Source organism: Harpia harpyja, chromosome 11 (assembly GCF_026419915.1).
Source record: "Harpia harpyja isolate bHarHar1 chromosome 11, bHarHar1 primary haplotype, whole genome shotgun sequence".
In the NCBI taxonomy this organism is placed as follows: domain Eukaryota; kingdom Metazoa; phylum Chordata; class Aves; order Accipitriformes; family Accipitridae; genus Harpia; species Harpia harpyja.
This window is the reverse complement of record NC_068950.1, coordinates 28,221,680-28,248,521: the sequence shown is the minus strand read 5'-3', so window position 1 is coordinate 28,248,521 and position 26,842 is coordinate 28,221,680. Positions and strand designations below refer to the sequence as shown.

Below are 26,842 nucleotides of genomic sequence, written 5' to 3'. Positions count from 1 at the left end.
GGGTATTTATTATTAGCTGTGGTCAAGTGCCTAAGGACACCTTAAAAAGGTACAAGTAACCTAATTAATCTGTTTTGAACAGACATTGTAATTAGGCTGAACACTCAGCAGTAAGACTGCCTTGAAATAATGTGCAGCTAGGACAGATTAGCCTCAAATAATTTTGAATTACTCTTGTTTCTTCAGAACAAGAAAATGTCACATTCAAATTAAAATATCCTGAACTAGTCTACTGCAGTTTAGACATGAAAATGTGTGTACAGCTGCTTGGGACTTCTCAGGTCCCTACAAACGCTTCCAGATTTAGGTGGATTTAGGGAAGCACTTCAATTTTTTTCCATTCGTGGATATATATTACTCTTTAAACAGTACTCTGTTCAAAACTTGTATTAGTAAAATATACATCCTGTTCTCAGTGGAACATAAACAGTCCTTAAAATACCTTTAGGTAGGTACATGGGTGGGGGTTTTGGTCTTGTTTTGGTTTGGGTTTTTTTTACCATCTTCTGAATTCAGTCAGTCTGCCTGTTAACATAGGGACTTGTATATGACGTAGACTTGTATACATTTGAATGCATTTTCTTTATCAGAGCAGATGTCTTTCTAAGATGCGGATCTGTTATTTTAACTCAAGATAAATTATTAGTGATGGCTAGTAGAAAAGTATATTTAGTTACAGTATTTGTAATAGCTCTCCTGGAACAGTTTTATACATTGTGAATGATCATTCATTACAGTGTAGCCTAAAATCTGTAGTAGAATAACTAGATAAACATGTCCTTTACATTGGGAAATGGTGGTTTGAGGGCTTAATGATGGGATTAAGAATCTCTTCGTCAATGTCTCAGCGCTTTGCTGAATTAGAGACTAAGACATTACATGGCCTCTACTTAGATTCAGAGTAACAAAGTCTTATGGTGTGTTATATGTAGCCTGAGGGTCTCAGTCTGCTTTTTCTTGTTGCTTTTTCTAGAAATCACTTGTACAACTGGTACAAATTGATTGATGGTAGGCTGTTTGGTTGGTTGATTGGTTGGTTTGTTTTGTTTTCTCTACATGGATCCAGTAAGTGAATGGGTTCAGGAATGGACTGAGCTGAAGCATCTCTCATGAGATACTGCTCTGTGACATGGGCAAGGCATTTGTATGGTACTTTGAAGCCTTAGTTATTAATGCTTGGTCTGCAATTCCTGGCACAAGCAAAATTGCTTCTTTGCTAGTGTTTGTGAGGGGGCGTGTGTGTTTTGTTTTTAAAGAAATGAGATTTATGTTGTAGGATCCAATCCATGACTTCTGTTACTTTGAGATACCATTCCAAAGTACTACATTGAAACAGAAACTAGTAGTATCATTAGTTAACAAACTGCTTTGGGCCTGTCCTTACAGTAACATTATATCTGATTAGTTGGTTTATTTGAACTGCAGCAATATAATTGTGTCACACTGACACAAGTCCACACCATTTTTGTTACTGCCATTTTACAGTTACTGATTACTTACTGCTTGACCACTCATCAGTGAGTTAACTACTTGAACGGCAGTCTGGGCATGCATCCTGTGGAGCAAAGTTTTGCTCTGTGGGTTTTCTCATGGTGCTTTGTGGGGTGCTTTCCCAAACCTTCAGAAATTCTGTGACTGCGTGTCAAACTAACGCAGTTTTGTGGCATCCATCAACTTTGCCAGTGCAACTTCCGGCAGCTGGTGAGGAGGATATGGCTGAGTTCTGTGGTGAGCAGACACTAATATGAACAGGATAGTAGCGTGCAGTTACAAGCTTGTGTTCATCTAAATGGACCGGCTCTGCTGGGAATTCTGCTGCTGTTGTACTGTGGGGAATAAAGAGGCTGAAATCTAGCTAATCAGGCTGATGCATTTAAGTTCACAAATTGAGTTGAGAGAGTTCATGTGATCAGTTACTATGGCTCAGTTGTGGGACCACCAACTGTGGGTAGTGGTGATCTGATAGTTTTTTAAGAGTAGGCCACACCTTCTATTTTTCTTGATATTGAGTATAGATGCAGTTTCCTATACTGTGTATCAACATTACGCCCACTTTGGCTGTAGTTCCTGTTTGCTGCTACAGTGGTGTACAGAGCACTTCTGGAGTGGATGCACGATGATGGCAAAGCTCTGCTCTCACCAGTGTAGTTTGTTGCTTCTGCTGGGCAACCAGGGGAAAAAGAGGAATATTAGCATAAATGTATCTTGCTAGGACAACTGCATCTATACTAACAGCCTTTGCTATTTTATTACAGATGTCAATAGCTATCAGGTACCAAATAAGAAATGATTGACTGGGAAGAGTTGGGCTGGGCTATGAAAGGTTAATATATGCAGATTTTTCCTGGGATTTTTTTGTGCCATAGAGAAATGTTGATATGTGGCAGGACCCAGGGAGGGTTTGCTCTGGCCCATTATGCAAATCAGGGAACTGGGCTATGTTGGTAAAAACCTTAATGTGGACATGACTAAATTAGATAGCTTTTTCTGCCTCCAATTCCTGTGGATTTCTTTAAGCCTTGTTTTCTTCACTGGAGATGTGTTGTTTTTTAAATGACAGAGAATTTCTGACTTGTTCTCTAAATAAGTACAGATCAGAGAGCTTGAATCAAAAGCCTATAATATCTGTTTCATGTCTGTAGTGTTATGTATAGTAGTCCAGTGCTGAAGCAAACTGGTTTTTCTGTTGAGGTTTTTCAAACATTTGCTATCCTGCAACATGGTAGCAGGACTCATAGGTTTTAAGTTTCCATTAAACACAAGAACATGTTAACCTGAAAATGAAAGTAGTAGAACCAGTGCTATTTCTATTGAGAAGAACCAGGGGGACAGCTTTCCACTAACTTCCCACAATTGTTATTAGAGTGTCACAAAATACAATAGATGGCAGATCTATAGCCAGGAGAAGGCATAATTAAGTCTGCAATACTGAGGTGCTAAGAGATTGTATCAGAGTTCTGGGGTAAATCACAGGAATAATGTGAGGCTCTATCTGTTAGTGTGATAGAAACACTTGCAAGCAGATGAGGTCAGAAAGGAGAACTCCTCATGTGGATTACTACAACAGTAGTAGTCTGAATTACTGCTGGGCCTTAAACCCGGAGAATATTGCTCAGCTCTTCGAATGTAAGGGCTGATACACCTTTTTTGTTAGCTCATAAAAGTGAATACTCAAAGCACTTAAAGGTCACTATCATGTACAATTTCTTTATGAAATTTAAAAATCAAATACATATACATGAACTTCATAAGTACATATGTAACATCCTTCTGTTTACTCACATTTGTTAGAGTATGGAAATAAATAGGTTATTAAAAGGAATAAGAGCTAATAGTAAGTGTAATTGTTATTTACCTGATTTAGACATAGTACTTGCAAATAATTGTGGTGCATAGCTGTTCTGAAATTATTTTTCTATCTATCTGTATGTATGTGTATAATTGGGGTTTTTTTCATATATAAACTTCATGTAACTTTCGAGGCGAAATTGAGAGTTGATGATTAAAAGAAGCAGAAAAAGTCCCCCCCCCCCTTTTTTTTTTAAAGTCCCAAACACAAACTGGCTAATCAAACAGGAAATAGTATTTTTAGTTTAGTATATCGCTGGCACTATAGTTTGCTTATGAATTTAGGAACTTTTAACACATCTATTTTTGAAAACTGTCAAAAGGTTTATTCAGTTTGGGGTTTTGTTGCCGATTACTAAGCTGCAAGGCAGGTCTGTGACGTAAATTTACAATGGAAAAGTTCTAGTTGGTTCATTGACCATGCCGTGTGCTGGAACTGGAAGCTTTGCACATACAGACTTGAGGCTGTTGTTGAAAGAAAGTGTCAGACTGTCAGCTGGTACTGCTGCTGAAAACGAGTATGTGCCATGTTGTGTTGCTTTACGTTTGCACAGACAGCTATGTGGTGAACAGATTTTGTTGTTAGTTTTGTTTTGGTGTTTGGTTTTTTTCCCCCTAAATTAATTTTCAGCCAGATCAGGTTCACAACCCAGTTCACTGTGTGGCCATACAAAGATTTGTACTGGCATATATCAGCAAATGGTCCGGGGCAGGAACAAACTGTTAGGGGAGGATAGGACTGCTGGTTCTTTAGGGTGCTTTTTTTTGTCTGCAATGCTGGTTTATGCAGTAAAATGTTTATCAGATTACAGGCTGAGATTTACACTCATGTATGTGGCTTTGAGCTAGGGACTGTGAAAAGAGTCCCATTCTGCTGCAGATGAAAATACAGATAATGAGCTGTCTATGCACTGTCTATGGCAATTCTTTTCTAGCTTTGTATTCTTCAAGTGGAAGGTCTCACAATATGCTGCATGTGACAGTGAAAACCTGTTTGTCTGAAAAAGCTTTGAAAATAGAATTGGTTTGGACACGATGCATGGATGGAAGATGTATTTTCATTTAGTTTGACGTTGAAGGTTGAGAACAGCATTAAGGTTTTGTAGTGGTGTGCTAGGGCGAGTGTGGGGATATGACCACAACTTTTATTTGCTAGCTTTCAGAAGTTGCTGTTAAACCTTTTACATGCTCACGGCAAGGAGTAGTTTTGAAAAATCCTGAGTCTTTTTGTTATTTCTCTAACTTAAGTGAAAGAAAAAGTAAGTATACAATTGAAACAGATGGGATTGAATTTTGGAGTGAAGACAACTTAATGTGCAAGTAATACTATAAAATTACTGTCCATAAAGATAATGAAGAGTGTGAGGTATTACAGTTTGGTATGAACACATTTGGCAGTTATTGGATAGTTCAATAACTGTGAGCCATTTGAATATTTACTAGGGGAAAAAAAAAAAAAACCCAAACAATTACAAGTTGAACGTTTGCAATAACACCATACCTCTTAATGGTCACATAAGCATCAATTAAAGCACCACTTAAAGGACTTTGAACTACTGTGTACAAGATTGATGCTGTGCTTCAGAGGTTTAGTCAAATTGCGGGGGGGGGGGGGGCTGGGCTGAAAATATGGTGCAGAAGTAACAAATTTGAGGTAACAAAGTGATTAAATGTTTTCAGAGTTCTCATGGTGTTGAATTCATTTTCAAAATTAATCAATTCTTTCTCCTTGTACACATTGACAAACTCTGGGTGTGTTATCTTCATAATTCACCTATGCCATTAGAATGTGGGACTTTTTTTTTTTTTTTTTATTTATGCTGTTGGGGTGAAGGATTATCTTTAGAATAAACAAGGAGAGTGTTTTTAGTGATTCCAGATGTTCCAAAGCTCTCTACTAACAACTGGCTTATTTGTGTAATGTGGGCAAGAAACTTTATGCCAGTCCTTAAATAAATGGAAAAAACTTGCTTAGTTCTGTTCTTCTGCCTACCTTTCTTATTCCTCTTCTGCAGGAAGAGGAACATAACCCCTTCCATGATAGGTTTTAGAACTTGCACTGTTTACATCACTTAGGTTATTAGGTATGAGATTGAAATTGCTCTTTCATCATTGTGATGCATATTATCTTACCGCTTGGAATTTTTAAGTAACCTAAGTCCGAAAGCCTCCAAAACTGTTGTTGAGAATTTAGGAGGAATGCAAATTGACTGTGTGGCCTGTTGCTTTTTACAAGCATAATATGTAAAACCATCCACTGCTTTTCTACTTCATGTGTTTATTTATACAGGAAGACTTTGCAAAACAATGAAGTGGAATGTGTTTTAAGAGGATGTTCCCTTTATAGACAGATCTGCATATGACATGACAAGATTATTTCTTCCCTAATTCTGAAATCGTGTGGGCTAAAATTATAAGACAAATGATGACAAAGAAACGTCGGCTTTTCTTAAAAATAGAAGACAAAATTACATTATTAACCTCTGAAGCTGTAAGGATGTATGCTGCTGACAACCTGTCCGGAGCACATGGGGAGCTACATGGGCATAATGGGGTGGGGAGACAGAATACAGTAAATTAGATTCTAGCAAAAGATTATAGAAGACAGTCAGACTGAAGACACTGTTTCAAAGACTTGTATTAGAAAGTACCAAAATAAGCATACTACAGATCTACAGAACATTTTAAAATCAGCAAGGCCTTTTTGTAGAACATGTTCTAAACTTAGTGGCAGCAGTAGAAAAGTAAAAGTGCTGTAAATCGTACATGCCTGACTACTAGTGTAGCATTCTTGAACTGCTGCCCATTTAGGACTCGGCAATCTCCTTTAATGGAAGCGTGTTTTCTTCAATATTTGAGTTTGTTTGTTGCTTATTTATAAGCTCATATGAAGCTGGTGTTTTAGGCGGAGAATGACTGGATGTTAAGAGTTATGATTTGCAAATTATAATAATCTGTATAATTAGAGATCCTCGGGAAGATTATTTAAATTTTATTCTTGAAACTTAACCCATTATTTAATGATTTTTCTTCAAGTTGCTAGGATGTGTCTTCAGTCTCTCCTCTCCTGAAGAGATGGAAACATGACATTTTGAAATTTAAAACAGGTAGTACTTTAACATTAGAAAAAAGTTTATTTCAGAGGGTTTTTTAATTGGTGTTCTCTACTTCTTTATTCATACCAGTTAGTCTGAGTCAAACTAAGTATTCATCTGTTGGGAGAAAAGTGTAATCAGTTTTAACTATTCATTGTTATCAAGTTGGTTCAAATATAATTCCTCATCACATAAGCCACTTCACAAAGTAATATCTAAATCTGACTTTATTTCCTTTTCATTTTGTATGTGCACTTTTCAAATAAAATGAGTATTTATGGCAAAGTACAGGGTATTCATCAGCAGCTAATTTTTGTTCTGGGGGGCAAACTCCTTTCTTGAATTCTGCCTTTTGTTGTAACATACTGCAAAATGCAGAAACAATTTATGATTGTTAATTTAAATGCTTTAAAAATTGGTGCTCACCTGTATTAGGATTCTGTACAAGAGAGTGAGTGAATGTATTCTCAAGCTTTAATTAAACTAATTCTAACAGATTTAAAAACAAATCCTTAGACGTTTCTTAAGTGCAGGAGGAAAAAGAGCATTGGTCTGCTGTGGAGTAGTATTCAGTATCATCTATTTTTCAGGTTAGCAGCCAGCACTAATATTAAAGTGTTCTTTTTTGAAGTGTTTCTTTTTGATGGGAGTAACTCAGTGACACAGTCAGGGCAGCAGCTGCCATGCACGTGGGGATTGATTTCTTTAACTCCAATTTGATTCTTGAACCAAATGACCTTGGGTATTAAAGAAAGGCAAGGGAGATGCAAGTTCCGCAAGTGATCTCCCATTTTTGTAGCTCTTTCCCTTCTATAATAGACAATACTGTTTTATGGACTCAAAAGTAACATTTCATTTCTTTAGCATTTGTCTGTCTTCCTGTCTGTTGCATTTAACTGAATTAATTTACTGTCAATTTAAGGTTTATGCAGTACTTCAAGTAAACAGATTTTTAAAACTTAACTACAGGCATCCATATTCTGAATTTATTCACATACATTTTCTGAAGTATGCAGTTGAATTATTTTCTTCTTGATTTCCATCTAGCATGTAATGTTTTCTGCAGATTTCCTTCCCTAATTTTTGTCTTGCACTTTCCTAACCATGTATGTTGAAAATGTCAGATGTTTCTAATTACTTTTATGAATTTTCCCCTGTTATAAAATAAACTGTTTACTGTCCTGAAGTATTTAAGTGTTTCTTTATCATAATGAATATACTTGAAGCTTAGTACATAGTCAAGTATATCTACTGGGAATTCCTGCAAATCTGAGTTAAAGCAGCAATGAGCATTTTGGTGTCATATACTAAGAATGATCAGAGATGCCACTTTCTCCCTCGGGGTTAGCAAAAGGAGAAGGGAAGGGCTGGCTGTGGTTCTGGCATCTTCAGAAAACGGGGAGAACCTGTGTCTAGGCAGAAGCATTGGCTGTACCCCAGAATGTTTATAATAATGCCAGTTCATTGCATCCTGGCTAGGTAAAATAGTAGGGGGGGTGTGAAAAAGAAACTAGTAATGCTCAGAGAGGTCAGAGAAGTGTACAGTTGAGAGGCCTGAGCTAAATATAGTATCTTATTTTGGAAGATGGTGTAGACAGACTAAGACTGTACTTTATTTTTGTGTAGTTTAATTTCTTTTCTTATTATAGAGACTGCTTTTTATTTTTCTCCTTTGACTTTTGACCTCTTTAATAGAACGCTTGAGAGAACCTCAAAAAACACACACACATAACCCCACTCACAAACTGCTCCGCCCCCTTCAAATACAGTTAGGAAATAGCCATGACCTTCTAAAATTTAAGTTTCTGTCAGAATATGCTGGTCACTCTGATCAGGTAAAAGAAGTCCTCCTGCTGGTATTTCTCAGTCAAAAGTTAGTTTGTGTATTTTTATCTCCTAAAGATGACATGCTTTAGATTAGATAGCTCATTATAGAGGAATACATAGTAGATACTCTTGGGAATGCAGCAGGTTAAACTTCAACCATAAATAGCTTCTGACTGCAGTAATTTCTTTCTTTAGCTCAAAGGACTTCATGAAGGTTCTGCTGAATGTCATATCTAGAGTATTTTTCGTAGCTCTTGGTTATTGATAAAGCAGAATATTTTACTTCTGTTTAACATATTCTTCATGCTATAGTTTCGATTACTAACTAAAGGTTTTTCTCAGGCTGCTAACTAAAATGCTTCTGAACTGGAATTAAGTGGAAAACTTTTAGCCTTCAAGAAGAATGTCTTGAAAGTTATGAGCATATCAAAATTAGTTACACTAGAATATTGGCAACAAATATTCCTAGAACGTTTTTTAAATAGTAAGTGTGTGTGAAAACTGCTGTGTATATATGCCCTGTAAAATAGGTTGAGGCTTTTAATATTAAAAAATGGATTCATTTAGGATAAACAGGTTAAATACCAAGTTCAAGATTCCATTCACATGATTGGTGCTGGAAAACACACAGAATGCATGTGTAATCTTACCCACTCTGAAAAGGGAAGGGCATTGAAATCACTAACAAGTATGCCTCATTGTGGGTTTTCTGAATACTCAGCAGTATTAAAAGCAACCTGTTGTTCCCCTATTTTAATGCTGTTGCAAGGAGAGAACTTTTTGCCATTATTATGTAAACTTGGGTTTATAGCATATCCTTTAAGATTTACTTTTATAGGCACATCTATACATGACGCATTGAAAAGCTGTTGTTTTCCATTGCTTTACTTCTGTTACGTTACAGGTCTCATTGGTGCATTGGCTATTTGGAAACTGATGCTTCCCTTTTTCAATTTAGCTGATATTGAAACTGTGCTGGTAACGAGACGAGACTTAGATGGAAGAGAGTCCTACACAAGTATATATGCAAAATGGGAAACAGCTTACTTGGGAAATGGTACTGAGACTGAACATAAAGAGCAGAACCTGTTAAATGAGCATTAAGAAATCCTGCAGCTAAAATCCTAGACTTTTATTCAACACTTCTCACTGTCAACTTCGTATAAATGTCAGAGGTTCATTTTGGGTTGTAAGAAGCTAGATTTGGATTACTGGCAGGTCAGTGGGGGATCAGGACTCCTAAAAACCAAAAAAATGTAGAAAGTTTTTAAAACCAAAACTTTATGCAGACTTGTATTTTGAAATGTAAATTTTAAGAGTTTTTTGTAGTCCACGTAATCAGTAAGTGAAATCACCTGCCTCTTTTTCATTGCTATAGCATATAAAGCAGTTAAGTCAGGAAATTTTCTTTTTGCTTGTGTTGTAGGTTAAGATGGGCTTCTGTTTCTTCATGACTTCTAGGGAATTCTTATATAGAAAATGGACATTAAGAGCCAGTGAGAAATCTCCTACTCTATTTTAAGGGTCAGAGAAAGAAAGGTTGCAAAAACACTATTCAGATGTATCACAGCATACATCAGTGATGCTCTGTAAAAGTCTCAGACAAATGGGGATGTGAAGTAATGCTTCTATAAATAACTCTGTGTTCATCCATAAACTTTTACTGGAAAAGTGTGGAATGAGATGCCTGCATCTCTACAAGCAGAACTTTGGGTGTGGCAATACTTTTTCCCCAATAGTGAAAAGTGATCTTTTCTACTGACCACCTGTAAAGATGAGGAAAGGATTTAAGGAGGCTTTTCCATCCTTTTACTGCTGGAGATGAAAACAGGAGCAACATTTCCAGCTGGTTGGAGTGTAGGGTGTGAACTTAAGTAATTTCAGATATAACAGCCAAAACTGCTGTGAAAGAGTTCTCAATCCTAGAGTATAAAGACATAGTTCCTTGGTATAAATACAAACCTTTTCCTGTAATAACAGGTTCAGCTCCCAAGCTGGGGCACCCATAAGCTGTGGTGAAGGCACTGTTGCACAGTCCTAGAAAGCAAAAAAATCTGGTTCCTTTACCATGATCTAGTATTCAGCCACTTGGCCTGTTGCCTGATAAAACAGATGTTAGTATTATCTCTGATATGTATTGCTGCATTTATAATGTACAAAATAGTTGGCTGCTAAAGATGATGGCTTAATTAGAGTGGAATGTAGACTCTCAGCTCTTCCATTAGTTTTGCAATGGCTAAAAATAGCTCCTGTAAAATATAGTAAAGTTAAATGGACTAACATATCAGCTGTCTGTGCTGAAAGCTGGAATTGCCAGAAACAAAGAGACTTTTTTTTAAATTATAATTATCCATCCCAGAAATGGAGATTCTCATACATGGATCACTTTTGTGCTTTTCAGATTAAAGAAATTAGCATATTGTTCTTTAACAGTGTCCTGACACTTGTATGTGTTATTGAGAAATACCCATTTAACTAGGATTTCTTTTACATCATTTCAATGATTTAAGATTTTTAGCTTGCACCAAAAGAACAGAGAAGTCCCAAATTGTACTGACTTGTTTTTGTAGTAAGGCGTTTTAGCATTCTTCTCCTGTAGTTTAGTTCAAATGTGTAACACTTTTAAGTACCGCCACTTACAGATGTGGCAATAGCTGATACTGTAATTTGTGGATGAGCAGAATGGTCAATCTGTGCATTATCTGAGATAGGTAATAATACCTTTTAGTTAGGTAATAGTAGCTATTATCTAATTCATTTTTTTCCATAATAGAAGAAAACCACCTTACAAATGGAAGTGGACCTGTTTGTCATTAAGTATTAATAACTGGGGTTTGGGTTCCTTGGGGTTTTATTGTGATATTTCTGTGTAGTGGTTAAAACTTCTTCACAAGCAGAAATTTAACCACACATGTTTATCTTAACGTTAATATTACAGCCATTGAAAATGTATAGTTGTAATGTTAACTTTACACTAAGGTAAGTATATTTTTTTGGATGCATACCCAACTATCACCTTTGTACAGTGTGCGTTGTGTTTGAGGAGGAGTTATCAAAGTCATAAGGCATGATTGTGACTCATGTCTGTTGACTGACCTTTTTACCTTTGAAAATCTCTTCTACCAAATTAAATATCATATCCTGTAGCTTGGATAATAGAGTAGTAGTATTTTTTCCAGTATCTTGAGCTATATGTGTAATATTATTCTGCTCAGAATGTTAGACAAAATTAGTTAAATATTTTATATGAAAATAACAATAGAAGTATTTATATTGGGGTGACATAAAACTATACTAATTTTCTGTAGCAGCAGAAATGCCTTTTTTTAGGTGTTTGCTTTAACACAAACTTCAGCGGATACCTTACTAGTTATGTTTTATTTGGGAAATGAGGAGAGTGTTTTTCTGTTGTGGACAGATTACTAGTTTCTGTATTACTAGTACTTAGAAGCAAATTCTCCACACAACATTTGCATGACCTTAGCTTTATCTTAAATAGTTCTATTTCTTCAGTAAGTTATGTTGGACTTCAAGCATTTCAGAGCAGTAAAACAACTGCTTGTGCCAAACTTTAGCTTAATGTAACTACAGAAATCAGTCAAGTCAAACTGAGGCAAGTCTAGTAATAAGAATTTCTCTCAAAACAACCCTTGTTTTAGTCTCTAGCAGTAATTCAAAATGACTGTATTAATTTCTAAAAGAAATGGATACTGTGCATACCCATATGTAGTATTTGGCAAGAATATTAAAATATACACTTTCTTTTAAAAGTACGTACTGTATATATTCAAGAAATGATTCTAGGCCATTAGGATGAATTTGTTTATATATTTACATGGTACAGAAAATTACAGATGTTCCCATGAAGAAAACAATAACTCCATGTTTATTTGATATTGTTTAAAATTACAAACAAACAAAACAACCCCAAAACCTAAGTCCCTTTTAATGCTTATTTTTGCTATCAATTTTAAAATTTAAGTGGTGGGGTTTTTTTTGTTCAAAGCAGCCTCAAACTGTCAAACACACAAAAATAGCAATTTCTCTGCTATTTACCAGTCTTCATATTTTTGTTTGTGTGATGGGATCTTAAGAATTTTTCCCCAAAGTATGTCTCGAAAGAAGACTAAATTTTCCAGGTCAAATTTGGAAAATACAAAACAGGTTTGCGCATGGAATTCCAGTGTTGGCAGTAGGAGATACAACACACATCCATGTCCATTTTTGCTGCCGAGTATGTTAAATGTGCAGCTCCACTTCAGAATCTGTGCCTAAGGGAGTTCTCTTCTTAAAATGCATTGTGCTGCTTTAAACTTGCTTCTTTTTCATTTGTTGAACTGTCATTTAATCCACCTGGTTTTCCTCATCTTTTAAACAGGAGTGTGTGTATTTATCATATTATGAATACATGCTATGATAATGTTACAGGAATTAGATGAGAAATTATCACTTCAGTGCTTCTACTGTATGCATCTAGGTGAGGCTGCATTTTAGGGGGAATTACTTCAGTCGTCTTAGCACAGTTCTATGATACATCATTATTGGAGATACTTCCTGCCTGTAGTATGGTATTAACAGTTCATAAAATCTTTTTCCCTGTAACTTGAAAGAGCTCATTTATATTTTGGCATTTAATAGAGCTTCTACTACTGTGTGTGGTCTGCTTGAAACCATATTAATTATGTAAAATGCAGTTTTCTTCTGAGTATGTATTCTGCTTCTTTATCTTGTTATAGTATAACTCATTTACTGTAGCACCACTGATAATCATTGGTACTTCACATGCACTTAAAAATGAGATGCTAAATTAAAACTAAGACAGCAAGGTCTCACAGAGAATGGAGGAGTGGCATTGTTACAGGTGTAATTTCATATGCTGATCTTGTTCCTAGACACATGTAAATAAAAGTTGTGACAGAAGGCCTCGTTCATTGTAATGGGGATTTGTGCTGTTTCTTTTGCGCATCTGAAACTAGAGAGGGTAAGGTTTGCTTCCACTGTGCTGGGCTCTGTTGGAATTTTTTTGGCTGGGAGTAGGAACTTGAAGTTATAGATAAAAGTTTGGAAACTGCTGAAGTGTCTGTACCACGCCTGTTGCCAGAATACCTAGTCACACTTCTTGGATACTGTAGCCATCTACTGATCTCAGATTCAAGCGCTCATTGCTTATGTTGCGCCATAGGCTCCATCGAGTCCTCGCAATCATCAGAAAGGTGATTGTGAGGATTTTCCTTTAATGTCATATTTCTTTGCAAGCCTTCTTGCAGGTCCTTCTCCTAGCATAAAACCAGCAGGAGCTGCTACAATGAGAAGCAGCTGAAGGCAGCATTTCTTAAAATGTTTTCCTTCCCTTCCATGGCGAGGAAGTCTCTCTTTCTTATGCCCCTTTCTATAATCAGCGTTGGCACATCACTTCACGGACACAACTTCCTGTTCTGTAAGCAAGTCTGTGCTGCTTACAGACTTTTGGGGAGCGTGCTCTTTGCATTAGTAAACCTTGGCCTAATCAGGGATCGCTTGTGGCTGGAAGCCTAGATGTTAGCAAGGGATCGCCAGGGAATTTTATCACCTGTTTAGGTGCGACGTTCTGGCTGCGGCAGGCTACACAGCTTTTCATACAGGTGCTGCAGCCCAGCAGCTATCGCGTGATTAAAAGCAAACATTACTCCTGAAGTGTTCATCGGGGCGACATCTGAAACTGGGAGAGGGAGGCAGAGGGGACCAGCTGATTGAGGACTGTAGGTTGAACATCCCTATTTTAAGGAACACTTGTTTTTTGGTTTTTTTTTTTAATGTATTTCATCTCTTACACATGTAGCCAGGCACTTACTGTTTGCGCATAGGAATTGAACCCTGTTTAATCAGTGTCCTACTCGAATTCATCCACGTATAATGCAATGCACTATGGATCTTTGTGCCTTAAACAGCCTGTTGTTACAAAGCAGAGACCTGTGACTTAGATTAAGTTTAAATCCTGATTTGCGACATGTTAGCACAGCAAACTAATGCCAAAATCTATTAAGCCTCCAAGGTTTGGGTTTTTTTTTTTTTTGTTCTTGATGTTGGGTGAGTGCTGAGATCTTGACCACAATCACATTTGCTTCTGGGCAGGAGGAAATAGTCCATGTAGTTCCAGTAATCCAGACAAGCAGTCACATCTGGTTTTATGAATGACTTCGGGGGGAAGGGAAGTTTGCAATTGATTAACATTGTTCTTAAAATCAAAGACTACTGTAGTTTCAGGAATTACTATAGAGAGCTTCAGGGACCTTGGCAGTTAGCTCAGAAAAACTTCTCCCCCCCCCAACCTCCGCCAAGATTATTCAGAAAATTGTACTAAGAGACCTAATAGTTCCAAATCTGTACTTGCAGCTCTTCAAAATGAAATGAAAAATTAATAAACAGTTAGTCTTTCTGGATTATGGTAATTATACGTAAGATGAAAATCCTATTTTTATATTTGAAATGAGTATGCTTATATTAAATAGCCAAGCTTTTTTTACTATACCTGTTAAACAGGTTTTCTTATTGTTTAGTTGTCTATTACCATCTATTGAAACGGTTACTAAAATTCAAGAGCATATAAAAATGAATGCTAATAGTTTTAGGAAAATTATACACAGTTTTTCTGTGAGTTTTGATACGGTCTTTTTTTTTTTTCCCTAAAGACAAGTTGAGTGTATGCTAGTAGCAAGTCAATGTGAACTGTAAATAATATTGTGCCTGAGTACACATCAGCTGTTAAGCATGCTGTAGTTTAAGGCTCCACTTACATTTCTATAACAATTCCTACTAGAAATAAGCGATCTGAATTCTTGCCCTATTCAGTATTCTCTGTGGTAAATACATGGTATAACACAGTGCAACTGTACTGTGCTCTTAGGAGCAACTCTTTGGGAGGTATTAACACCCAGGATTTTAGCATTATCTTTTTCTTCTAAGAGGTGACAATTTGAGAATCTCATTTTGAGTTGGAAGTCATTCAGTTTACACAACTTAAGCAGTTAAGCAGCATTCTCTGATATGTTCAGCTTCATGGTACTCTCTTCTATTCAGCAGTATCATTTCCATCCTTCAGCAATTGAGATGTTTTATTCTTAAATGGGAGTTTGGCTGGTAAATGCAGTTTGGCAAGGCACGTGCTTCACCAATTATTTGGCTCAGAACTGACCTGAGGAAAAAGTGTGGGGGCCCCCATGTGTTTTCATAAACAACATTACTACTCTCTTTCACCACATCAGCCAGAATAGACTCTGTGTATTAAAAGACATGCTCAGACCACTACCCATTATTTTCAGCAGCTATACTTAAAACATTTCCCAGGAGTACAGAAGTTGAAGGCTGGCATCTTGAATTCACCTGTGTAAATAGATAGTCTTTGAGCCAGTAATCAAAGTGAGGTTGAGTCATTAGGCCATTGCAGTAGGAAAGCTATATATATGGGTTCCTTTTTTTTTTTCTTTTTTTTTTCTTTTTTTTAAAGCAGTAGTATCTAATTTGTGGTCCTTGATAGTTTATTGTAGTAAACGTAGCTTCAGTTCCATTACATGCTGAAATGTTTCAGAAATCTCCAGTCTGACTCGTAAACATGTATTTTCCCATTGCAAAGAAGTATACACCACTGCCTCTAATTGCTTTCTGTACAGCTACAGCCCAGAAGCAGGTTATGAGCAGCACCGGGTGCCTGCTGCCCTTTGCTGCTGCTGGGGCAAAGAACTAGGTCACCAGCAGTCTGCTGTGGCACAAGGGAAGGATGCTATGCTGAGTGGCCCAGTCCTGGGACCACCCAACAAAGCTTGGCTCCTCTCTTTTAACCAGCAGTCAAAAAACTACCAGAATTAAAAAAGAAACTGAGGATTGGTAACTGGCTGCCCATTCTTTTGTCTTACATTTTAAAGCAGTGAGGCCTGTTCTCTGTTTTGCCAGCAGGAGTGGTTTAGTCGTTATCTGCTTCAGAGCATTTCTACTCTTAAGATATTTTATGTTAAATGATTCTGGGAGGGAGAGTAAAGGAAGTGGCTGTGCAAAATCCATTGATGGTTTCTTGGTATAGAGAATGTGAATGATTTCTTCTGTCTTTGCACCCTGCCTGCTTGAGCAGTGCAAAGGAAAGGACCTGGCCCCTGCCTCCAACCGTTGTTTCTTTTGACATACTTAGTTTTCAGGTTGAGGGGACAGAACACCTATGTCCTAATGGATGTGAGGCTCAACCTGGGAGGGAGTTTATCCAAATGGGGAAAACAATTTTTTGAAAGAATATTCAGCTCTAACAAGAGACTTGTAATAGGTTATCATCAAAAGCTGGAATATGCTGTTTTAAGTCACTTCCCAGTTTAAAAGTAGAGTTTGAGTTTGGCATTTTGGGAGGTGCTTTTCTTAAAGAAAAAAATCCTATCTCGCTTCTCTTACTCAACTATTAGACGTTCTGCCCAGTTGTGTCCATCTTGGCATTATCACCATTTTAAAATGGAACGTTGCTGGGGCTGCTCATCTCTCCGGCATGAGGATCTGCCTCAAACCTTCGTTGCATCCCAGCAGCAAAACGTGCCACTGCTGGAGCAGGAAGAGCAACTTTGCTTGCAGAACATGCTCTTGCTCTGCATTCACTGCGACCTTCAGGGTCACTGAGTGCACGATTGCCTCCTTGGAAGACTTTATTTCACAGTAACCTTTGTGCCAGGTGACACATCTAGGTAGCTAGGTGACAGGATACTTTTAGTTCAAAAGTATAATTAACTCTGGATGACAAGAGAGGCAGGAGTATCATCTTTGGCTTTGGGGGGTGGGATTTAAAGATGAATGCTTAAATGCATAGGCAATGTGACCAGCTTCCAGTGTTAGCATCCACGCTATTGAACTCTTAGCTGTCTCAGAAGCAGATTGGAGAAGGCTCTGGATCCTGAAACCCTTAAGTCCAGGGACAAAGGTGCTGCTGAGACTGCTCAAGCTGAGGAGAACTTTAACTTAATTACTGGAAATTTGGAATGCAAATTACTAATGATCATGGAGACTTAATTTAATTGAAGACTTGTTATAGGCTCTGTATCTGGAACAAAGGCTCCAAAAGCTGTTTATGGGAGGACATATCATCCCTTTAACAGGTGGGATGTAGGGCTTTTAGAGGGATAAAAACCTCCCTTGTAACAAAATACATTATCGTTCAATAGATAAACAACTGAAGTCTCTTTAGAAAACCCTAGTCAAGAATATTTCTGAATTATTTATATTTTAATTACATTGTTCTGTTTGAGAAGTGTACATTCTTGGCATAATTCTAGCATACTTCAAGTGCTGTTGGAATACGGAATAAAGGTTTTATTTTGGTTTGGGGGTTGTTTGTAGGGGTTGGGTTTTGGTTTGGTTGGGGTTTGGGGGGGGGGGGGTTGGTTTTGTTTTTTTTTTTACATTTACCACTTGTCTTTCTCCTGTGAACTTTGAAAAGTATAATACCATGCTTTGAAGGAGGTAGATGATGAGTTATTTTCTAGGAAGCTTGCAGAACAAGTGCAAAGGATTATGGTTTAAAAATACCCACTTTTTTATTTACACCATTTTGATCTCTGTTTTTAAAGGCTATATAGTAGTATACTAATCTTGAAGCTCTTTTTTTACATCCTAAATTTTTATGTGTTAGACAAACGGGGAAATCAAAGATCTGAATCTAATTTGGATATACTTATTACTTTAGTTGCTATACGGTTACTATATGAATTTATTTTCAGTTTCAGTTGTTTCTCAAAACAAAACACTCAACATGTGCTAGTCAGTTTCCTTCATTATGGATATGAACCTTTGTACTAGTTGCTCATCACTATTGATTATTCTTTAAAAAAAAAGTTGATTCTTTTTATATGCCTATATATGGAAACAATGTCATGTATTTCCCAGTACAACTATTAATAGCCTCTCTCCATATGCATAATAAATTATTTATTTTAATCTGCACTGACAGAAATGCACTTACAGGACTCACAAGTGCACTTTAAGTATAAATTTGCATTATTTTTTTTTCCCCTTTCGTTTCTTACTCAGTTGCTTGCTTGTTGTCTTTTTCACTGATAGACAAATTCCGTGGCAAGATGGTGATTCCAACTACTTTTAATATTTAAGAATCTTCGAGTTGCTAACTGTTTGTAGTAAAAGTAGCAGCTATGGGTAGAAATGTTTTAATAAGAGGGGTTTAAAGGTGATTTAGTAAACTTGTAAAATTATAGTTGAGGACTAGTAGATTGGATCTTGCTTATGGAAGGCAGTATCACTGGAAAGTGCACAGACTGAAATAGTTTGACCAGCGTTATCTATTGATGTGTATGGCCCAGGCACAACCTTCATGATACTCATTTCCCCAAAGTCTTCGAAAACAAACAAGTCACTGTGGGCTATATCTAGAGATCATGTGTTCTGGGACATTCTTACAGTTTATTAGCCCCATGCTGTGCTTCTTGAGCTCCTTCCTGAATGTTTTTTTTCTACTGTTTCCTCTGCTGTATTGTTGGTGTTTCCAAGAGCAAATAGTGATGACAACCAAAACTTTTGAATTTTTAATCATCCCTTCAAATACCTTACTGTCCACCCAAATATTCCAGAAGTCTAGGCAATTTCTTCATTGTGTCTAAGAAAATTTACTGTAATTTTGGTCTTTGGGGTAGTTATGTACAGATCAGGCCACACATGTACTAAATACATCCTGAATTATGACTGGATCAGATTCTAAGTTCAGGAGAGCCCTTCTTTGACCTTCCCTCAGCTCTTGCTAAGCCTTCTTGGGTAGGACCTAGCATCTACTCATTGTACAGGGCCCATGTATAAGACACACAGCAAGTGTTATTACATATGTAATTAATTGTATTTGTACTTTATTAATGTAGGTTCTATACCATGCCCTTTGTACTCTTACTTCTCAATGATATGTAAACATATACTAAGCAGAAGCATGACCTCATATATATTGGTGATCTGAAGACCTTTCCTCCCCTGCTCCCTTACTACACCAACTCCTATTCATTGCTGCAACTTTTTTTTTTCCATTTCAGCCTAGCTTGCCTGCACAAGAAAGTAAGATTATTTTTTTTTAATCATTATTATTTTTTAAAGTGAAAGGCTTTACTTGAGGGATTTTTAAAAAAAAAAAATTAGCAAATTTATTTTCCAGTAACATCTTGATAAATCTTTATAAAGATGCCAGTATTTCTTTAAACATTTGCAAACACCACTAAGTTTAACTTTTTTTTTTTTTTTACAGTCTTTAAAAGGAATCTATTCTAATGAATGTATAAAAATTCATCATAGATAATAGTTGTTAGAAGTTAGTCTTATTTCCTATATCCATTTGGTCTGTTAAAACACACAATTAAATCTAGAAAATTACAAATGTGAGTCATTAGCTCTGAGGTATATAACTGCCAGGCAAGCAGCCATGACGAATCCAGAAGTATTTAAATCTCTTGGTGTTAAAAATAGGCATAGTAAAGATGTCACTAAATTTAAAATAAATCTGTTGTAAAATGTAATTCCAGTTAACATGTAATGTCTTGCGAGATTGTTGCTTTAGGGCAACATGAGTGTAGACCCATGGTTAGTAAATGGTCTTACAAAGTGAGTGTTTAATATACAGAGGCCTAAAGGCTAGTCATTTTAAGTGTGCAGCATGCGTTGTCAAGAAACAGTGTTTCCTGGTAGTTATATTACTGTTGGTTTTTTTTTTCTAGGGGGATGCCAAAAGTCTTCTAGCCTCTGAGAATGTGAGCACTGGCCAAAAGTTGGACTTTTCAGATACAATGGTGCAGCAGAAGCTGGATGAAATAAAGGACCAAATCAAGCGGGAAATAAGGAAGGAACTTAAAATCAAGGAGGGAGCAGAGAACCTCAGGAAGGTCACAACGGATAAAAAGAACTTGGCATATGTGGACAACATTTTGAAAAAATCAAATAAGAAGTTAGAAGACTTGCATCATAAGTTACAGGAGCTAAATGCACACATTGTTGTAACGGATCCAGAAGATGTTGCAGGTACCATATGTTACTGTGAAATCAATTTTTTCTCTTAGCTTAGATAAGCTGTATCCCATGTCACTTGAAAAAATTGTTCTGGGAATGAGCAAATCCTTAGCTGGCGAGTTTATTACTTATGTATGCCTATTTGTTTTGACTCACAAATAAGTGTCCAGTCTCTTTGAGTTTAAAATTTTTTTCTGGGGAGCACTGTATTTCACAGACTATTTGATGATGCTCTAAAGACTAACTTAACTTGTACCAGTTCTTCACTTTCAGCTATTACTATATTAAAATATTTTCTCAATCAGTGTAACCTAACTTTTAAAAACTGTTTTTCTGTTACGCCATTTATCTGACTAACTTATCAAACATTTCTTACTGTTGCAATGATTTGTTAAGTCTTCAGGCTTTTCCACAATGAAGCTACCATTTTAAAGACAATTTGAAACAGTTTTCACAGAATCACAGAATGGTTGTAATTAATGGTATTAATTAGTATTTTCTGTGGCAGTGAGTCAGTACGAATTTTGAATGTATTTTTTAAAAATACCGGGCTTGGTATTTTAAGATGGATGTTGTGAAAGTAAACAGTCCTTTTTCAGCTTTGTGGAATGACTTGCGAGATATTCCCAACCTGGTGATTTCACATTGCACAGACTCTTCTTGGCAAAAGGTTAATAAACGTGCACAAGCCGTCAAAGGTGTTTGCAAAGTGAATGCCAAGCCCTAAGAAGCTTGGGCAGTAGAATAAAAGACTGCATCATGCTTGTGAAGAAAGGTTGGTTACAGTGAGAATTTAGGAAAACACTGGCAGGTGACGTCAGCAGTTCATACTGTCTGGCTCTGTGACATGCTGCAAAAGTGTTGAAGTGTCCATGGTGGCCTGCACAGTATTCCCTGCATTTTTCACTTTTGATCTTCACAACATACAAGGGGCAGGGTTGGGGGGGGGGCAGCTGGAGCTAGTGAGACAAAGTAGTTGCTGCAGCATGAAATAAAAATGAATACAATAATGTATGCCTCGTAGATAGCCATTGGGGTTTTAGTAGGCATGAAGCATTCTGTTCCATATCAGCTAAGCTTTATGAAAATCCGCTTCAGTACGGACAGTAGCATGGCTTTTAAAGGAACAGGAAGAGTGGAACAGCAAGAAAACTGTATATAAAGTGTATATAGACCGAATATAAAAATCTGTGTGAACATAAATTTGTAAAGTTCATCTAATAGTAGAACTTGAAAAGTGGATGAGCACAGAATGCTGTTGTCAGAATGCCCCCTTCCAGTGTAGTGTTTTAGAACTCTTATCACAACGAGTTAATGAGCAATATTGTCCTTGTGCGTGACTTGGGAAATGCAGTAGACGCTAAGAAAGCATTTACTAGTTCTAGAGAGAAGGTTTGGGTACAAAGATCTACATAATGTTGTTCAAATCCTTAGTACACTTCTGAAAAGGCCAACAGTGCCTATTTTGTGAATAACTGTTAGCAGCCAGACTCTTCATGCCTTGTGTTCAAATACCAGAGGCTTCATGAAAGGCTCAAGGGGTAAAAGGTCAAGGTTGATAAACTTACGTGCTTCTATCTGCTTTTGATGCACGCTGAACTTCTTAGTACTATGTTTTTAACTTTAGTTCCGTTCAAAGTGGTTTTGGTAGATAGCTTTTACAGTCTTAATTATTGAAATATGCAAGAAAAAACTTAGGAATTCTGTTGAGATCTTTATATTCTTTGTATAGTATCACATCAGGTATTCCTATGTAAGACCCATTTTAATAGAATATATTGCCAAAAAAAATGAAAAAAAGAAGTAGTCTTTAATTTTTTTTAATATCTCTTTTTAGATCAAAGATCTACAAGCATCCACCCTCCAAAATTGAAATGCTTGAGGTTTTTTTACACTGTTTGCCTTGTAATTTAATTGCCTGTCTCCTTCCTTGTTCATGGTCACTAATTCATGGAGGGGGAGCACTATGAGTAAACATTCTGTCTGTCTTGAGACTAATGGGTGCAAGTCATCTAGGTGGTACTCTGATTTTTAATACTGAAGTCTTAAGTTTGACAAGGTATTAGTGAGCTTGGCCTTTGCAAGATAAGGTTGGTAATATAAAACTGTAAATACAAAACACGCCAACTGTGTGGGTGCTTGTGTGAGTGTGTGTATATATATATACACACACACATAATATTTGGCAAATAGGTAGACACATAGCCCTAAATATCACTGCCATCTGACAGAAGATACTTCTGTGGAGAGGTCACAGGTATCTCATTTTGGGAATTCTTGCTTTTGCTCGGGATCAACAGTGAATTTAATAACCATTTGCTCATGAATATGGGAGCTCCCTGAATAAGTGCATTGTTTCCCAAGGTTAGTTTTATTCTGAGTTACAGATTTTCACTTTAACTCGTGTTTGACCTTTTTCTGGTCAGTTATGGTTTAAAGAGAGAAGGAAATACGTGGGAAATTTTTATACTGTGCAGAGCATGAATGCTGAAAATAAGGTAAAGAGGGTTCAAGAACTGTGGGAGTCAAGGTCTGTGTTCTCTTTATGTACTTTAGTATTTTTTGGGGGTGGCCCTATATTTTTCCCTGTCTTCTAGAGTACACTGTGTAGGTTTTTGCAGGTTCTAAGTAGCAAAGTCAGGACTGAGATCCATTGAGAAGTAACACTGAGAGAATCATTGCCTACAAGATGATGATCCCTTTGACCTGTCAGGCCTGAACTCTGAAGACTTTTGGACTGTTTTGTTGACTGGTTGAAAGGTCATTGTGGTAACTTGGAGAATTCATTTAATCTTTTCTTGTTCCTGTATCTGAAAAGCGGATGTGAACATATATTTGTAAAGTGCTCCAGACTTAGAGCTGAAAAGTGGCATGCAAGCTGTTGTGACTCTTACTATTGCTTATGGTATCAAGTAGTAACTTACATTACTTTTTTAACAAACTGCTAATTTGTAGTCTAACTCCTTTGTAATCAGCACAGGGTAATTGACACATGTTAAACCCATTAAATGTAGTGTTAATGAATCTACTATAGAAAAACGTGTTTTAATATTTCATTTCAAGCAAGTTAAGATGTTTTGATGGTAGTTTGCCTAGAGCTGAAAGCTTTCCATTTCCTAATGCCATAGGAAACTATTTTCACAACTATTCGAAGATTTGGTATTAAACCTTAACCAAAAAGTGCAGTTTGCTAAAAAGCTATATTACTGAATGTGAGGGTAGATTTGGCAGCAGATGTATGATTCAGAAACAACTTTTAGCATAACATAGGTTTACTTTACATTATGGGGTTGCTGGTGAATCTAGATTTGGTTTAGAATTGGGACTTTGTACCCAGGTCTGCCCTTATCATGCAGTGTATTAGTCATACTAGGATGCAGAGTTTTAAAATTTGTAGGTCAGCACTTAAAAGTGAAGCAGAATGCAGCAATACAAAATGAGTAGGACAAGCCTAGTGACCATTACTGCTGAAAATGAGAGATTTATTTTAATGCATAACATGGGGATGATTACTTCAGTCTTAGAGATTAAGAAATTTTGTATCTTGAAAACATACTTCTACACAGTAGAATAGATTAAGTTGATATTCTTTTCATGTGTCTTAAAAGTAGCAGTAGAGATTGTGGGTTTTAGTGTGACTCAGTGAGGTGGGAGATTGAAATAGCTTACCTACAGCAAGTCACTGATTTAATTAGGCATATAGTTGATATGTAGGATATATATGAATTGGGAAATTAATCTGTCCTACTAAGCAGAAGTAAAGGTGGATAGGAAGATGAGATGATAGAAAAACCTTTGAGGGAATTGAGGACACCAGATAAAATGTGGAGAACATGAAATCAAAAAGACAAGTTCATGCTTCTTCCATTCTCCTAACTAACTTTTAAGCTATCCACTTTACATCAAATTTGGCTGTAGGAGTCATAAGGAAAATAAATTATTTTGTTTAAGAATATGACTAGCTGGCAGGGGAGTGAGAGAGAGACTGTTTTGGGGATTCCTTTGTCCCTACAAGTGACTAGGTTAATCTGTCAGACACCAAAGACCAATTACTGGAAGCTGGTAGAGGTAGCAACCAAATTGGTGTAGATAGTGACTTTTTAGACAGAAGACTCCACCTACAAGGCTCATATCCATGGGAATTTCCTGGTAACTTTGGGGAACCTTATTATAGAATAACATTATTGAAGCAATTTGAAACCATCTCCTGTCACTTGTTTAGTAGTTAAAATTAGCCATTACTGAATTGAAATTCAGTTGAACTTCAAAAGTTGCCAGGAGGTCAGTGGTGGATGCTGAGTGCAGAATGTCCACTGCTGCCTTGGACTTACTGATGGCTTAGTTCGAGTGCTGATGCAACCATCTGACATCCTGAAAAAAGCCTGATGATGCCTCTTTCTTCCCCTCTCCAGCAATGCCTAAACATGCATCACAGGTATTTCTGTTGGGTATGACACTGATGAGGCTAACTGCAATTAAATATCCTCAAAAGATTAAAATTAACTGTTTACCAAAGGGCACTTGCTGCTAATTGAGTAGCTTAGGAGAATGCTGCAGTACCGTCCAGGAACCCAAATCCAGCAAGTTACATGGGATCCTAGATTTCACACTGAGCTTATTGAAGAAATAACATACCTAGCATCTGGGGAAGAGTCCCCAAAGAAATGAGCAGCAGTCTCAGAAGAGTGGAGTTGTGTCACTACTCAAATTTAATTTAGATGGGAGGGCTGGTAAAAGGCAATTTAGAAGCAAGAAGTTTTTGCTGGTGAGCACTATGCAAAGACTCAACCTGAAAAGGTTTTCAGAAGAGCAAAGATCATGGTTAAGATAAACATTTCAGACTGAAAACTGCCATTGTCCTCATGCAATCCAGACATTTAAAAAAAAAAAAAAAGAAATCAGTTAAACCATCACTATTAACTTATTTTAAATCTTACGAGTATATTTTCATGAAAACAGGATATTGCAGGTGCTGGGGAAGCAGTACTGCAGCTGTTCCAGCAGCCTGGATGTGTGCTAACAAGCTGCACAAAACTCATTTGTGTCAGGCAACAACATTCATAGTTGTTCAGCAAAAACAACGTGCTAGTTACTTGAAATGAAGTCAAGTTCAGTTGAAATACTTCTGTTACTTCACTTGATATTCACTGTCAAGAAGAAAATGCCTAGGAGCACTAATCCATACCCCAGCAAAGCTCTTGCTGTCCTATGCAAAGTTGGACTTGAATGCATCCAAAATGGCAAGTCTTGTACTGTCCTTATTGACCAACAAACGTGGCAAACTGGAGAATCTCTTATTGTCCCCACTTATCTACTTGAGTGAAATATCAATTTGGTACGAGTACTTAACTCTTGTTTAACTTTAAGCGTATACATAAATCCAATTAATTGCAATTATCTGGATGAATTTATTACTTATTTGTATTATGAAGATGACTAAATGTCTCCAGATGAGATTTGAGCCCCTCTGTATAGTGCTTTACACAAATAGATCAGAGATAACTAGCCATCCCAAAGTGATTACAACCTCAGTAGACATTACAAAGAGAGCGGGAAACAGCTAATACAGATGTAGCTTGTAGTGCTGCTGCTAAGATTGTCAATGCTTTCCATAACAGGACCAGTTTGTCTGGCTGATTTAAAACTTTAATCTGAATTCTTGTGTAAGAAGCTGTCTCGGGCTGCTTACTGAATTGTAATGGGGCCGGGCAGCAGCAGGAGTCACTTGGAAGCCATTTCTGAAAAGCTGTTGGTAAACTTTTTTTTTTCTTAAAAAAAAAAAAAAATCTTTGTTAAGAAACCATATTGTTCCATGTTTGGGAGTTTAGTGAGCAGCTCTTATGCCTGAAGGCAAAACATAATTTCTTCCTAGCAATTAGTCCGTCCTGCAGAAAAGTTTCCTTTGCTGCTGGTTACTAACAAAGCATATGGTAGAACCATTTAAACTAAATGGTAGAGGGTAGTTTCTGTCCACAAGTGCAGACCAACTCTTGAGATGACCCAGGTAAGTGATGTGGTTACACCTTTACAGTGCAGACACGCAAAGGGAGATAATAACAGCTGCCTGGGCAACCTGAACCTGGTATCTCTAATTAGTCCTTGACTTGCAACTTGAGTGTTGTTTTAATGCAAAAGAAGACTGCCTGCGTGCATCTTTAAAAGCTGTGAAGACAGACTTCAGGAGCCCCACAGTCTTCCCAGGGATCATCAGAGGGCTGGGATCTTTAAGTGGTGGATGCTTGCATCATAAATCTAAAGTTGGTAAATACTCATTTATATGATTAATCTACTTTACAAGGAGACTTGACATTGTGACTTTCAAGTTTCACATTTGTTTTAATTTTGAACAGATTATTAGGTGAGGATTAGTTGAATGTGAAGACATAAGTGAGAGGAAAGCATGTTGTTAAGCTTTGTTTTATTAAAAACAGATTTAAGGTAAAGCTGTTCAAGTGCAGTTTCACAGAAACCAAGCCAAAACATTGAGGAGAGGGTGAACGACAAAACAGATGAGGAATAACACGGATTTTTTTTTTTTTTTTAACATCTGGTATTTTCTGTACTACCTTTAAGTA

The 26,842-nt window shown here is 36.9% G+C and overlaps 1 protein-coding gene across 2 annotated transcripts in view; it reads left to right on the top strand.

Moving 5' to 3' along the window:
* PKN2 (protein kinase N2) overlaps positions 1–26,842 on the top strand; it is a 56,871-nt gene that overhangs the window by 4,863 nt on the left and 25,166 nt on the right. For both annotated transcript variants that reach the window (XM_052802355.1, XM_052802354.1), the window contains exon 2: positions 19,979–20,279. In XM_052802355.1, coding sequence (XP_052658315.1) covers positions 19,979–20,279 — 301 coding nt within the window. The remainder of the gene's footprint in view (positions 1–19,978; positions 20,280–26,842) is intronic.